This window comes from Vanellus vanellus (genome assembly GCF_965231255.1).
Source record: "Vanellus vanellus genome assembly, chromosome: 6".
In the NCBI taxonomy this organism is placed as follows: Eukaryota; Metazoa; Chordata; class Aves; order Charadriiformes; family Charadriidae; genus Vanellus; species Vanellus vanellus.
Genome location: NC_138911.1, coordinates 64,388,622 through 64,403,135, shown reverse-complemented (window position 1 = coordinate 64,403,135; position 14,514 = coordinate 64,388,622). Strand labels below are relative to the sequence as shown.

General features: G+C 45.2%; 1 protein-coding gene across 1 annotated transcript in view; it reads left to right on the top strand.

Moving 5' to 3' along the window:
- The window catches only part of TUNAR (transmembrane neural differentiation associated intracellular calcium regulator), a gene marked incomplete at both ends in the record, with an annotated part of 29,564 nt that extends 23,538 nt beyond the window's left edge, over positions 1–6,026 (top strand). Inside the window, one exon of the mRNA XM_082485320.1 lies at positions 5,841–6,026. Within this exon, the coding sequence (XP_082341446.1) occupies positions 5,841–6,026 (186 nt within the window). The remainder of the gene's footprint in view (positions 1–5,840) is intronic.
- Positions 6,027–14,514: the final 8,488 nt, after the last annotated feature.

Sequence of the window (14,514 nt, the reverse complement as noted above, 5' to 3'; positions counted from 1 at the left end):
GCACAAACGGGTTTGATACCTTTGCCTTTCTCCCACGGGCGGCTGGCAGTAGCGAGGTAGCCACTTCACTGCCCTGCTCAGCATCTCGCCGGGGGACTGTCCGGGACTTGAGCTGAGCACCCAGCTTTCCCAGGTCCCCTTGGAGAAAAACGAGGTTAAAAGAACTTGTTAGGAGGAAAGGAAGAAAACTCCGCTTGGCCGTGATGTTCAAGTGGGGTTAAATCCTCGAGGAGCCTCTCCTCCCTGCTTGGTAATCCAAGCACTTCTTCATGAGATAAGGGAAGGTGTCAGCTCCAGCAGCATCTGAACTCACACTCTGCTTTGTATGACTTCTGTGCCCTCTTCAGTTTGCTAATCAAAACCAGTTTCTGCTGTGTGTTTCTTATCCCCAGAGGGTGGAACTATCCTCAGAAAATTAAAGCTCTCTTATCTCTTAATGTGTCATCGCAACTAATAGCCTGGGGACTGTAAACAAGTTTAAATATCAAAATAATTTGGCTGGTGATTGTCTGTGATTATGGATTAAGAATACAAAATTTGTGCTCGCTGATATTCAAGCTAGATTGAATAAAAGAGGGGCAGATCCTCAGCTGGTGTAAGCAGAGGTAGCACAGCTGAACTCAGGGGAGGGAGGCTGCTTTGCACTAGCCGAGCATCTCGCCCTGGGAGCCTTTCAGAAGTTTTCATTCTTGTTTTTCAAGGTGCCAGATAATACACGACAGCACGGGCTCATCAGGAGGAGCACTGAGGGCCCCCGGCAGAACCCGGACCCTCCTCTCCTCCTCTGACTTCGCAGGAGCTCCGCTTCTGCTGGCTGCACCCTCCGCTCACAGCCTCTTTGGGGACCTCATAAATAAGGACTTAGAAGAGAAATGGTTTAAGATTACAAAACTTTTTTCAAGAGCGAGTCAAGGTGCCAGCGTATTTAAAAGCTGACAGATATGTCGAGGCAGGTACTTTGCGAGGGATGTGCTTTGTATCTTCGACGTGACAAACATACTGCAGTAAATTCACAAACGTGCACTTGCTGCTGCCTTTTCCCAAGCCCTGCCACCGAGCCATCGCCTTTAGCTTAGCTCACTCGCTGCTCACGCTGAGAGGGAAGAGACGAGTAAGGATTACCTCCTTTTGCAAGAGATGCTTCGCATAGTTCGTGGGACTGTTTGCAATGACAGTGATAGGCGACAGGTCCCACAGATCCGGGGGATGGGTGTATTTTGGTATAGTGGGTAGTGGGTATAGATGGTAGTGGATGTATTTTACAGCACCGTTGGATTGGAAATTTTTCATGTTAGCATCTCCCTCTTTTGGAATGGTTTGTGGGGCCTCGCTGTAGTTGTGGATCATTTTCTGACATAGTTTGGGCTGTTCTTCAAAGAATCTCACAGATGAGAAACTGAGGCAGGGAGAGACTGGATTTCCCATAGATATATAAGAAGTCAGCAGTGGTGCCAGGAAAGGAATAGCGCAAGGACTGTCCCAACCACTGAAATGTCCTTTTTTCCCCTGTGCAAAGCAGAATACTTGGAATACATATTTTTTCATGGGTAGCTTTTCAGAATACGTATCTTTTCAAAAGCCTGTTGTTAGGTTAATGAATCTTACAAAATGAAGTAGGAAACACGTTAATTTTGATGTAGCAGGAAACTGCTTTCCTAACGAAGTAGTAATTAAATAAGAAGGATAGTTATTAAAGAACTGGTAAATGTAGTGCTCTCTATCCCTCCCATCTCAGCATTTCCATCAGCAGTTCTGGGTAAGGAAAAGGAGTGTTTCCGACAAGCGTGAAGTCTCACCAGGAGAAAATAAAAGGAGCAATGTGTCATAAGAGTCTTAAAAACATGAAACAATGTCAAATAAATGAAATCAATTTCCGGAAGAGAATAATAAAGGCTGAAAAAAGGTACCCAGAAAGCCAGAAGACTTTTCTATTTTCTTAATTGGGATAATTATACTAAAACTGACAGCAAATATTTTCCCAGTGGCAAAAAGCACCCACAAACCCCATCCAGCCAAAATACCGCTCTGAGCATGAGATCTGTGAAGGTTAAAGGCTTGAGTCTGCCAATAGGAAAGTGCTCCTCTTCTCCCAAGGTTAGTCCTTAAATTTGGAAAAGAAATTTTGATTCTGGTCTCCCCACAGTTCAAAGTCAACACTTACCTTGATTTCCATAGTGCTATATTTGGCAAAGTAGTAATATAATTGTATTTGGTCCTAGTCTTGTCCTCTTTGAACGTTAAATGTCTCTTAATACCAAGCCCATTGTGCTCTCTCTCTCTTATAGTTTAGGTGATATATAAATAACAAACAGTGTGGACCTGCTGGAGCAATCCTTTGGACCAGCTTTTGTCTGGACCCCTGTTTCCATGGACTGAAGTTTCTTTTATTGTTTTTATTGCACATGAAGAGCTCCTGGAGCACATCTTTGGGTGTAATTTCATCCAAAAAGGATGCAGTACATGCAGTCCCAGGCTGCATCATACTGTGAGCCAAATACAGCAAGCACATAGGCATGGCTGGAGCAACAGAGATGACTTCCAACAAGTCGCACTGTGCATCAGCCTATGCATAAACTCTCAACTGCTGTCGCCTCCTTGTTGTGCCTTCATGCTCATCATGGCCCTGGTCACCAGCTTCTCCATGCATATTTCGCCGCATCGCACTGGGGACCTTCTCCCTCAGTTAAGGACCGGTAGTGGAACAGAAAGAACCTGGCAGTATGAGTTGCGTTGGCGGTGTTTGGATTTGAAACCATTCAGTATCTTCTTGTTAATAATTAGAACTTGCAAAGAACAGAAAAGTGATTGTGCAACCTCAGATCAGAGATTGTGCATCCCAGGAACCCCCTCTCTCGCAGTGACCAATAATGGGTGCCTGGAAAAGATTTTAATAACAAGACAGGAATGTGGAACTTCCCCAGAATACTTAGTTTCCAAAAAAATTGCAACTCAAGGATTTCCTAAGTGAGAGGCTTTGTCTTTATACCTAATAGCCTTTCATATTTTTTTTTCTTTTGTGAATTATTTAACTACTTTTTAGACCTATGTTGACTTTAGGATCCACAGTGTCCTGCAGGGAAAAGTTTGACCCTAACTTCATGCTGCACAGTTTGGATTTATTAGGAAAAGACTGGAAATGTTAATAAGAGGGGTTCAGATGCCCCCGTGCTGCCTCTGCTCACTTTAACCCTAGAAATAGGATTGTCTAGCGCATGTGGCGCAGAGTTGCCGTGCCCAAGGTAAGAGTGTCGGTGGATGCAGCGCATCTGCAAATCCGCCCCAGGTGGGGCCCTGCACTACTGTGTGCGGGTTTGTGTTGATGTCAATGGGAAACTCAGCCCAAACCATGGGATGCAGAGCAACCCACTGTTCCTTCTCTGGCTTTTTTTTTTTTTTTTCAGAGCCAGAAGGGCTTGACCCACAGGATGCCTGGGTATGACCACGCTTCTGTGGGAAGAGTGCTGAATCAAGAGCACTCAGCTCTTGTGGGAACCCGCCAGCAAGGAACTCACCCTCCCCTCAAAACCTTCTCTTCCAGGCCTGCGATTTTATCAGACCATATTTGTTATCCCATTTGATTTTTCAAACAGTGAAATGCAAACATTTGCCTAGAGGAAAAACCTCCCAGTTACTGAAGGGGAAAAGAGCACAGTATCCAAATGATTCATGGCTTTGTGGGTGAAGTAATGGCCGCATGTCATAGCTTGGGATGGGGGTTTGTGGTCTGGTGCCACACGGAATGGATGTACTTGGGTTGTGAGGTTAATGTAAATGGCTTTGGTAGGAAGTCTCCTGAGACTTCCCAGAGCCAATTTGCTTGTTAAGATATCACTGACTGCATGATGGCAATTAATAAGATAGGGAGGGCAGATGCCAGATGGACACCAGCTGGGGGCAAATATGACAAAGCCCTTCTGCTGCTAGAAGATGTAGGTCCTGCAGGAGGAGTTGCGGGTGGCTGTGGTTGGAGGAACTGTGGGGATCGGGGAGTTTCTGAGAGCCGGAAGGGAACCTGGAGGAGGGCAGCAGGGAGCCAGCATCCCCGGGAGGTACCTGGTGCCTCTGAGGCTTTGCTCTCCTGGGGCAGGTTACCTGCTGGATGAGCACACTCTGATGTCTGATGGAGTACACCTCTGCCTGGCGCCCCCTGCGCCCGCTGACTTGCGTCTGCAGTGGGTGCCCTCAGGTTATTGACTACCTCATTCTTGTTTTCCTCTGCATCACTTGGTGTCACTAAGGCAAAGCACATAAATGTTAATGCATGTGTAAGTGTAAAGGCCGGTGGCACCTCCGCAGACTCCCGCTTCTGCCTTACTCACCGCTAACTACTTGTACCTGCTGGAATTCAACCATGACGCCCTTTCTAGGAAGTTGCAGCAGTTACTCGCTGCCCTCTATATGAACAACTTGGAGATGTGACAAAATACAGGTTGTTTTGTCTGGATTCTCTGTTTTCCCTCTCTGCCTCTCCATTGCTGAATTTCCTCACCTCTCCCCTTCCTTTCCATCCTTTCGGTACTCTGGTCGCCGCTCCGTGGCTGCGCAGCCCAGGAGCTCGGGGGAGCTGCAGGTCCGGGCTCCCCTCTGGTGATACCCACTGGGGAGGAATTGTGCCCGCGCAGGTGGTGGCCCCTTCTGGAGGCGCTCTCACCACCCTGAACATCCACGCTGCATGGGACCTGGTGGTTTTTCCTTTTTGGTTAGCGTAGGGAGGAATGAGGGAAGTGCCTGTGCCCCCTTTCTCCTCCAGCCAAACCCTTCCTATGGGCAGGAGCTGTTGGGCAGCACTTTTTCTCCATCCTACCACTGCTTCCTGCAGCAGAAACATCAAGGGGTAAGGTTTACGGCTTGGGAGACAACAGCAGGGCATCGCCTGAACCCAGCTGTTGGCAGATCACTTGGCTTTGGGAAACCAGCCAACCTTCTTCAGTTTTCTGGGGCGCTCTGGTTTGCCCGTGAGATTAGACTTTGCAGCGTTAGATAAGCGCAGATCAATAGAATTTGTCCATTTCTAATTGGAACAATCAAATGTTTGCCCAGGTCTCAGCGCTTGGCTGGAAGACCAAGGGAGCTTCTTAGTTCGTGGTTCCAGCAGTGCCGGCAGTCAGGGCTGGTCCCGCCTTGGAAGAACCTTCTTTTTTTAAGCGTTTCAGAGGCTGGGGCTGCTGCTTGGGAAATGGCTGTGTGCTCCCCGCAGGCAGATCGATACATTTCAGCTCACTGCACTGCAAGTAACTTTTCATCGTACATTAAGAATGAGGAAAATAAAAGCCAAGATGGATGTTATTTTGGTTTTGCTTTTATTTTGAATTATTTATTAGGAAGTCACCACTGTCTTCCTTCTCGTCAGGAGACAAAATGCCTTTGTCTTTTGTGATTTTTCCCTATTAAAAAGAAACGAGGTCTTCCCAGTTTGACTTCCCTCACCCACTTGCTTATTGGTACCGGAGGTAAATCTGGGGTCTCCGCAACGTGATGAGGTGGTCTCCTGCGGCCCTAATGCAGGGAAAGTCCCCGCGGACGCCGCTGGAGTCACACCTCAGTGGTACATTTCTAACCAGTTTTATAACGACATTGCAGATGAGTTGTATGTGTTACGGATGATTGCTGGCGTGTAAACAGAGCGTTACCGTGGGGTATAAGTAATCTACAGGCTAGCCGAACTATCATTTTAATTAAGCATTTACTGAATCGCTAGTAAAAATACTAATCTTTTCAAAGCGAATTCTTAATATAACACATTATGGGGCAAAAAAAAATCTGCAGTTGGTTCCGCTATTAATATTAGTTTGGAAACTCAATCTAACGATCCATTTTGATGTTTTTCTTCCTAAATCTAGGTTATCCTGAAGGGGAGGATAAAGAAACTGGCTACCAAGATGGTAATCACTAGCGGAAATGAAGAAGATAAAGGCAGTCAAGAAAAGGAAAGCAAAGAAGAAACCATCTTGGCAATGCTTGGAATTATTGGGACAATTTTGAACCTCATTGTGATCATTTTTGTGTATATTTACACAACGTTGTAAACTAAAAGGCATGCAAATAGACCAGATAAAACGGCCGTTAAGAGTGACTACAAACATTGCTGACTATTGACAAGTTGTTTAATCAGAATGGACTGTGTATTATATTAACACATCATAAAAGCACTGCCCGCAGGCAGCGAAGGCTGAAGCACAATTAATTGAACAAGACTTTTTCACACAGTAACAAGCTTAACTCTTCTGTCCTGCCCTCTTCCTTTCCCTTTGGTTTTCGGTTTGGGGGAAAATGACTGCAATTATGTAAGTTGTAGCTTTGAAAAAAATCCACCAGGGATATGTCGTTTTAACACAATTTAAAAAAAAAAAAAAAGAAAAAAAAAAGAAAGAAACTGTACACTATATACAACTAGAAATGTATACTGTATACCCGCAAAGATTGAACTCAAAGATAGCTTCATAGCACAGATCACGTGTCTGTTAGGTCAAATGTTTTTTTTTTCTCTTGGTTTTTGCTTTTACTTACATTGAATCTGACAAGCTTTTTATTTAGAATGAACATATGGTGCAATCATGAAAAAAGCAATTCCATTGAGCAAGGTCTGCCTAAACCTGATAAAATGTTGGGAGAAATACGTTACACAGTTATTCTTCCTTTCTCATTTGCTTAACGTCTGTGTCTGTTCATACCAATGTTTATAAATATCTATTTTTAATAAATGTGCTATATTTTTAGCATGAACCAAATATTTGGAGACACTTGTATTCATGCAGCTAAATTTTGTTCGATGAAGTGCCCTTTTTGACAATGGATGTTATTTTTCTCAGCAATTATACAGCAGTCTTGTTTGCAGCCCTCTCACTGTGGTCTGAAGCAAGCTCACATCATGCTCATATGCATGACTTGAAGTTGGAATGTCAGCTGAAAAGCATTGCTGCTTAATACGGGAAATAGCAAAACATTGTAAGGTGACCTTTGGAGACTGGTTGCAGAAAGAAGGCTCTATTTATAGTTTTGGGAAAAAAAAAAAAAAAGGGCAAATGAAAGGAATATTGAGGCATCTCACAAAATATTAAAAAAACCCACAGAATTCACGGCTTTCAAAATCTGGTCACACTCTCTACATACTTATATTGAGAGAAGCGAGCAGAGGTTTATGCAGTTGAAAGGAGAAATTTAGAGAACCTGTAGTGAGGGGCTTAAGCGAAATCCAGACTGTAAATACAGACTATATTTTAAATGTGAGCATTATTAACCCTTTATGCTTCTCTGACATGTGCTTTAACTGAGATCGGCGCAGTGAAATTCTCTGACTTGTGTTTTTGACAGGAATGTACAATGACGATGATCACCATTTTTCTTCAGAGTTCAGTACCTATAAATATATGAAGCATTAAAAACATGAGACCTCAATTTTGCCTCGAGCTGCCTAAGTACGTTGCCCATTAACTCTGACATATCCTCTTAAAAAATAGGTCAATTAATTGTTTACTGATTTGTGGTTTGGATTGCGTCCTCAGATGCACAAGGGAGGCTGCTATTGAAGTCAGCTGGAGTTGTAAAAAGTTTGATCCTAGAGACTCATTGATTTTAGTGATCAATCCTGTCCCTCTGGAATCAGTAATGAGCTTTTCATCAGTTTCCAGGGGCTAGGACTGGTCTCAAATATACAGAATTTTGTCGCAGGATATAAAAGCAAACCTGCAAAACCCTGAGGGGCACTTCTCATAAACAGAGCTGTTTAGTCTCTTGTGGTATCGGACATTCAATAACAAAACCATTAGAAGGAGGGAAAAGGTCAGTAAATAAATTAAAATGAAATCCAATATGAAGACTGAAGGGAAAAAGAGCAAAAATAATCTCATGTTAATGGAAACACGACAGGGTGAGAGAGGTGAGAAAATGAGCAGAGATTTGAACAAGCAGTGAGCGGCACAGAAAGAGGGTACCCAGCGCGCCAGCGGGGTTGGGGAAACATTTGTGTTTGGATGGCAGCGGTAGAGCTGCGGGTCTTGGAGAGGGTGAGAAACATTAGTGGCACAGTTCAGTGCAGCTGAGTGAGGCTGATCTCGTTTTTTAATTTATAGTTATTTATTGGTAATTCTAAGGAATTAGCGAACTCTGCTTTTTGGTCATCCTGGATGAAAAAAAAAAAATCACGGAATCACGGAGTTTTCAGAGTTGGAAGGGACCTCTAGAGATCATCTAGCCCAACTCCCCTGCTAAAGCAGGATTGCCCAGAGCACATTACTCAGGACTGCATCCAGGCGGGTCTTGAAAATCTCCAGAGAAGGGGACTCCACCACCTCCCTGGGCAGCCTGTGCCAGTGCTCTGTCACCCTCACCGTAAAGAAGTTTTTCCGTGTATTTGAACAGAACTTCCTGTGTTCTAACTTGTACCCATTACCCCTCGTCCTGTCACTGGGAACCATTGAGAAGAGCCTGGCTCCATCCTCCTTCAACCCACCCTTTAGATACTTGTACGCCATAATAAGGTCTCCCCTCAGCCTTCTCTTCTCCAGGCTAAAGAGTCCCAGCTCTCTCAGCCTTTCCTCATAAGGCAGATGCTCCAATCCCTTAATCATCCTAGTTGCCCTTCGCTGGACTCGCTCCAGCAGTTCCCTGTCCCTCTTGAACTGGGGAGCCCAAAACTGGACACAGTATTCCAGTTGTGGCCTCACCAGTGCAGAGTGGAGGGGGAGAATGACCTCCTCCGACCTGTGTATGTATGTAAAATTTATTTCCCTCCATGCTGCATTTTCATTGCTGGTTAGACTCCTGCTGGTCACAGCGTGTGGCCGTGGCATTGGCACTCCTCCCCCAGAGCGCTCCTCCCCGTACTCCAGGCACCCCCCTGACTGCAGCCTGCCCCTCACGCTGGCAGGATCCTCTCTGCAGATGTCTCTCTTGAAGCTCTTCTCCTTCTCCAGCCAACACCGAGGCGGTCTGCCTGCGGCTCCTACCCATCTTCTAGAGGGGAAGCCTGGGAAGGGTCAGTGTCTGAGTCACGGGATGAGCTCTCATGCCTGAGATATTTCTTCGCCTCTCTCTGCATCAAATGCTGATACCTGTCATCTTCTTCCAGGCACGGAGATGCTTAACGAATGAAATTTCATTTAGTGCTTCTATTAATATTACGAATTAGAGCTTTGCATTGTAAAACAACACCCCCACCACCCCACCACCCCCAAAGTAAAGGAGCAACTTTTGCTGCTCGCCACAGCTGCCCGGAGGCCAGCACCTTCACCGAGCCGGGCACTGCAAATACCCAAACGCGCTTGAGCTGAACTGGTGGACCAGAAAGCCTGCGGACTCTGTCCTTCCTCTGCCCTGCCCAACAGAAGACCCGTTGGGGGAAGAGTTCCCGGCTGCGGCTGTGCCGTACTTCGCCTGTTGGTCTCAGCGTGGGCAGCGTGTCCGGGCGCCCGCCGCCCTGCCCCGTCAGCAGCCCCGGGCTCTGCGCTTTGCCACGGGGCTTTTATTGCGCCCCGCGATAGGAAGAAAGGGTTATCCCGTTCCATAAAAAGTTTAACACTCAATATTTTAATTTTACGGGTTTCTATTCACAGATAGTTCTAGAAATGTCCTGGGGCAAGTACTTCTTAAGTAGATTCGTTAAGTATTCATTTAAATAAAAATGAAGAGCTTCCTTCGAGGGCAGTTTCTCTACCTTGCATTTGGTATTCAGGAACCGTGATATAGGAAAAGTATGTTTTCAAGAAAGACCGTGGAAGGGAAATGTTTTATACAAAGCTCTGAAAGCGTGCCTACCCAGGCAGCCGCACGCGGGCCTGCCTTCGGCTGAACGCCAGCTGCTGCCAAATTACCCTCCTGCTTTTGCCTGCCAGCAGATTTCGGCGTGCACCTGTAAGAAATATTCAACGAGGTAACATGTTTATCATGGGTACCTCACAGTCAGTAACTGCAGTATAAAGAGTTGAATAAAACGTCTCATTGCGGGTGCTGAATGGTAAATGTGTTTTGGCAAGGAAGAAGCTGATAGTCTCATTTCCGGCTTGACTTTTAGGTAATGCAAATAGTTTCCAAAGTAATTTTTTTTTTTTTTTTAAATAAAATACTACTCCATTAGAGACAGGAACTTTCATGTTTGCCTTTGAGTAAAAGGAAATTAATATCCAATATCTTAATAAGATATTAAAACATCACCTTTGGCTTCTGTCAACTAAGAATACCATTGTATTTTTAAATTATCCCATGTGGCTTGATGGTTTGTGTTACGGGAATGAGAAATATCTTCCTGAGGTGACAGGAAAGTGACATTCTCCCCACTAGTGTCTGGTGTGTTGTCTGGTGGGTACAGAAGACTTTCAAGAAAGAAGAAGCTAAAACTATTTAAATGCCATTATGCACACAACAGTGCGGACAAAGAAGAAAGACAGGCTACCGCTCTCACCGCTGGTTTTTATAACCGCCACTGAAAATTCGTCATCTCCGGAATCATGTCTTCATACGGGAATATATCTTCTCGTGTGAGAGGGCAGCCTTTTCCATTCTGTACCTTTTGCCCCTTCTGCTTTCGCCTCTGCAGCGCTGTGCGCCCCATCACGCCTGAGGACGGTTTTTACGGGTACCCAGCCGGGGAGCCTCTGGAAGCTGCTGGTTTGGTTCATTGTGGTGTAAAGGTCTACCGTGGGGCAGAGTTTTGTTACTTTAAGGACAGTCAGTAATCATCTTCACGTTATTGCCTGGTAATCTAGGGGTTACTTTGCTGGTTGAATTCCCAGACCCATCCCTCCCCTGGCCCAGAGGTGAAATTTTGATTCGGCAGACGTCCAAATTAAAAAAAAAAAAAAAGCTTCAGTTACATTGTAACTGAAAATGTTAAAATGAAAAAATTTAGTATGGAGCATTGATTAAGTCCAATTGTCTTATATTTCCGTCTAATCTATATCCTGGAGCTCACCCCAGTGCCCCGAGGTCTCATCCATGTCAGGAGTCCCACTATTTCTGAGTGAGAATTGACATTTCAGAGCGCGTTGTGGCATAAGCAGAGAACTTGGCCCAGAGAGGGGAACGGGCATAAAACGTCACTGAATTAAAACTCCAGGGAGGCAGCACTGCGGAATTTACTAATTAAATAGTCTGAGGTTTGGCTGGAGTACTTTGTTTCTGGCTAGCCAGTATTTTGGAGAAAAAATATTATTGTTCCTTGGAAAGTCTCTGGAAGAAATATGTCTAACTGAAAGAAAGAACCCCATTGAAAATGTTTCAGCAGCAGTTTCCAGCAGCAACCTTCCAAAAAAAACACCGACCGGGCCTCCAAGTGACTCTGGCTTGCTTCCCAAGAGTACTTTTTGGCAGCCCAGGAGCACAGTGCACATATATGTAAGCACCTCTTGTTTACCGAGAGGCTTTGTCTTCTGTGGAGCAGAACGCACAGATCAGCAAAGATTTACAAAATGTAAGGAATAGTACATTACGCAGCCAACAAACAAACAAAAATAATGCTGTTCACCTTTATTTCCAGCAAATACCTTGCAGACACCCTGCAGAACCTGCGCTGCTTCCGTGCTCGGCTGTGCATTTTGGAGGCTCTTCCCAAAGGGTCTTATAAACTCAGTGGAGCTTTCCTTCCCCCACCACTGATCCAAGAGAAACAAAACCTGTTCAGCGTGGAAACCTCCATGCCAGGCTGAAATCCCACGTGCACCCAGATGCATTTATCTACATATGAACCATCTGGTATCCAATAAGACTCCCCTTGTCCTAAGCGTTAGGTTTGCTTATTTGCGTTTCACCTGGGGACTCGGATGGGGAAAGGCAATTTGTAGGGCTGAAAGCGCCCGACTGTTTCCAACGGTACAACTTCAGGTAATGTAGCCGTCACCTAGAAAGGTGCCTGTTCATCCTGAAATATGCCTGTGCAGTGCCGTGCGCGTGGCACACAGTCCTCCACGTGTAGTCTCTCACCGACTGAGCATCCCTGACTGCGAGCGGGGGTGGGTTTGGGCTGTAACTGGCCCCTGCAGCAGAGCTGTGTACCAAAGCCTGGATCCCAAGCTGAGCTCTGTCAAGTGAAAGGACATCCTGCCTTGTTCGCAGAAGGTCCTTAGCTATGTTCACAGCACTGGGATCCCTTCTTCCGCAACCACTACAAACTCAGCTTAAGATGATCTCTGCACCACTCCTGACCCTCTTCTTGGCAGCAGCGGAGCTTCCTTCCACGTGGGTAAGGAAAACGGCTTTGGGCTTCCCTAATCTCCTAGAATAGGGAGCAAAGTCCCTCCTGCAAGAGACAGCAGCGAGGAGCATCCATTTCTTGCTAACAACGACCAGGTTACTTGCCTGGAGTGCTGATGGAGACACTTTGCCCTCCCACCATCCTACATAGCCTGGGAAAGGCAAGTTTGTTACCCGGCCTCCGGGTTCTGCGCAGGCTCAGTCGCCAGTTAGACTCAGGCAGACTTGTTTTTGGATGCTGAGACTCTGTTATACTCAAATGCCTTCCGGAGCCGGGTCTTCAGGAACAGATTAAAGGCCCTGATATCTTAATCTGGCCTTGATACCACTGAGGTCTCACGATAACAAGAGCCTCGGTCATCGTCAGCCTCTGGCAGCACAGCCTCGGTGGACCAGCACTAGCACGGGACACCAGATGGGAGCCACCGGGAGCCAGAGTTCATGCAGAGGAGGCTGTCTGCTTTCCACACTACTTACTTATACCTTCCCGAGGAGCGATGGTGTTACGGTGGACTGATATTGGCGGTGGGTAAATGTAATAAAGGGTTTGCGTAGTAGGGGAGTGAATTCTGACGTTTAGTTCCTGCAAACTGAATGGGGAAAGCTTAATAAATAATTCTGGCTCTGTCAATTCAAGATATGGATTAAAATTTACTATATACGTTTTCAAATTTTAATGTGCTGCTTTTTTTCCCTTACCTTCAGTTTTAGTTTTGCAGACACTATTCTTATTTCTTTAATAACGATGGCTAATGCAAAAATATTGGTATTGAATCCATAAGGAAAGCATGAAGCTGACATTGTCAATGTTTTATTAATTTGTTATCGTGGGCAGGAAAAAATAGACAGTGGTTTTCTTTGCATCCAGTGCACATTGTTAGCAGTATTTTTATAATAATTTGATACCATTATTTCTGGACCCTAAAGGAATTCTGTGGGACAAAGATTCAGCATTTAGAGCTGTGCATTTTCAAACAAATGCCAGCAAACAGAAGCATATGAAATGTTGGCATTAGGTGAAAGAAGACAATGCCAGACATATACATATTTAGCAGACTCAAACTCAAAAGTGAGACCACACAGCTATCATCCTTACACCCCTGCTGACGTTGCAGAGTACACGCCAGGCTAGAATTTAGACGCTCACTCTGCTAAAACTCTGCACGTACATAACTCAGACTAAGGGGTTAAGTATCTTTACAGTCCATACGCATATGAATATGTATTTACAGGTTTGGGGCATCAGCTGACAGTTAGCCGACAATTCAGCTGTAGCAACAATGTAACTAATCAGACAGGGAAAAATACTACATTTCCTGTACAATGAGCTATTTCGCTTTGCCTCATTGACCTTATTTTCAGTTGATCTGTTTGAGACTGTATGATTGATGAGAAGGACGCTAAAGCCTGATTAATACAACTGATCAAAGAATCAAGACAATGGAGGAATATTCAATCTACATCGTCGTTCAGAAACTAGGAAAAACTGCTTCGAAAAAATCTCAGTGCTGAATGTTTTACATTTTCCTTTATGTGATTCACCATCAGCCAATACACTAACTCATTAGTGGCTTTATCCTATTTCTATTTGATTGTACATATTTATGTACAGTTTCCGTGAGCTGCGCGAACACTAGCGAATGGATTTTGTGTCCTTGGTTGCTTTTGAAGTTTTATAAGCTCCTTTCTAGTAGGTCCCGATCTCCTGTTTTAAAGGCCAAGAAGCGAAATACAACCACATCCTTAGAGCAACATACAATGATGCAAACTTCCCTACAAGTTTAGGTAGAAAGTATGTGGCCTTTCACACAAAACAGGGGGGCTTATTTCTCAAGCCCGTTCACGTGGCCGGCCCCGAGTGACCCCGATATTGTGCTGGGTACGATAGCCCTACAAGATGAGGTTCTTTTGATTTTGGAAAAAAAAAAAAAAGGAGTTCAGCTGCACTCCTTGAAGCAGTGCATCGCACTGTCTTCGCAATTTACAGAGCAAGCCAAAAAATTCTGATGGCTGTAGAGGGTGTTCAGCTCCTGGCTGACCTTCCCTGTGGCGCCGCAGCCCTCCATGCACCCTGACAGACCGAGTGCCTGGCGCCCTCTATACTTGATGAAAGGCAATAATAGTCGGGCAATTAACTTTCCAAATTTTGAAATATCACCATTACTAATGTGCCTGGTTCCACTGGTGCAAAGACGTAAAATAACACCAGAGCTATTAACGAGGCAGTAGCCAAACACTAGCACGACTCAACACAGAACCCTCGCTGCTGTGTTTGGGTGTTAAAACACCCAAACTTGGGGCTTTCCTCCCACTGCTGTGACCTCTCATCGT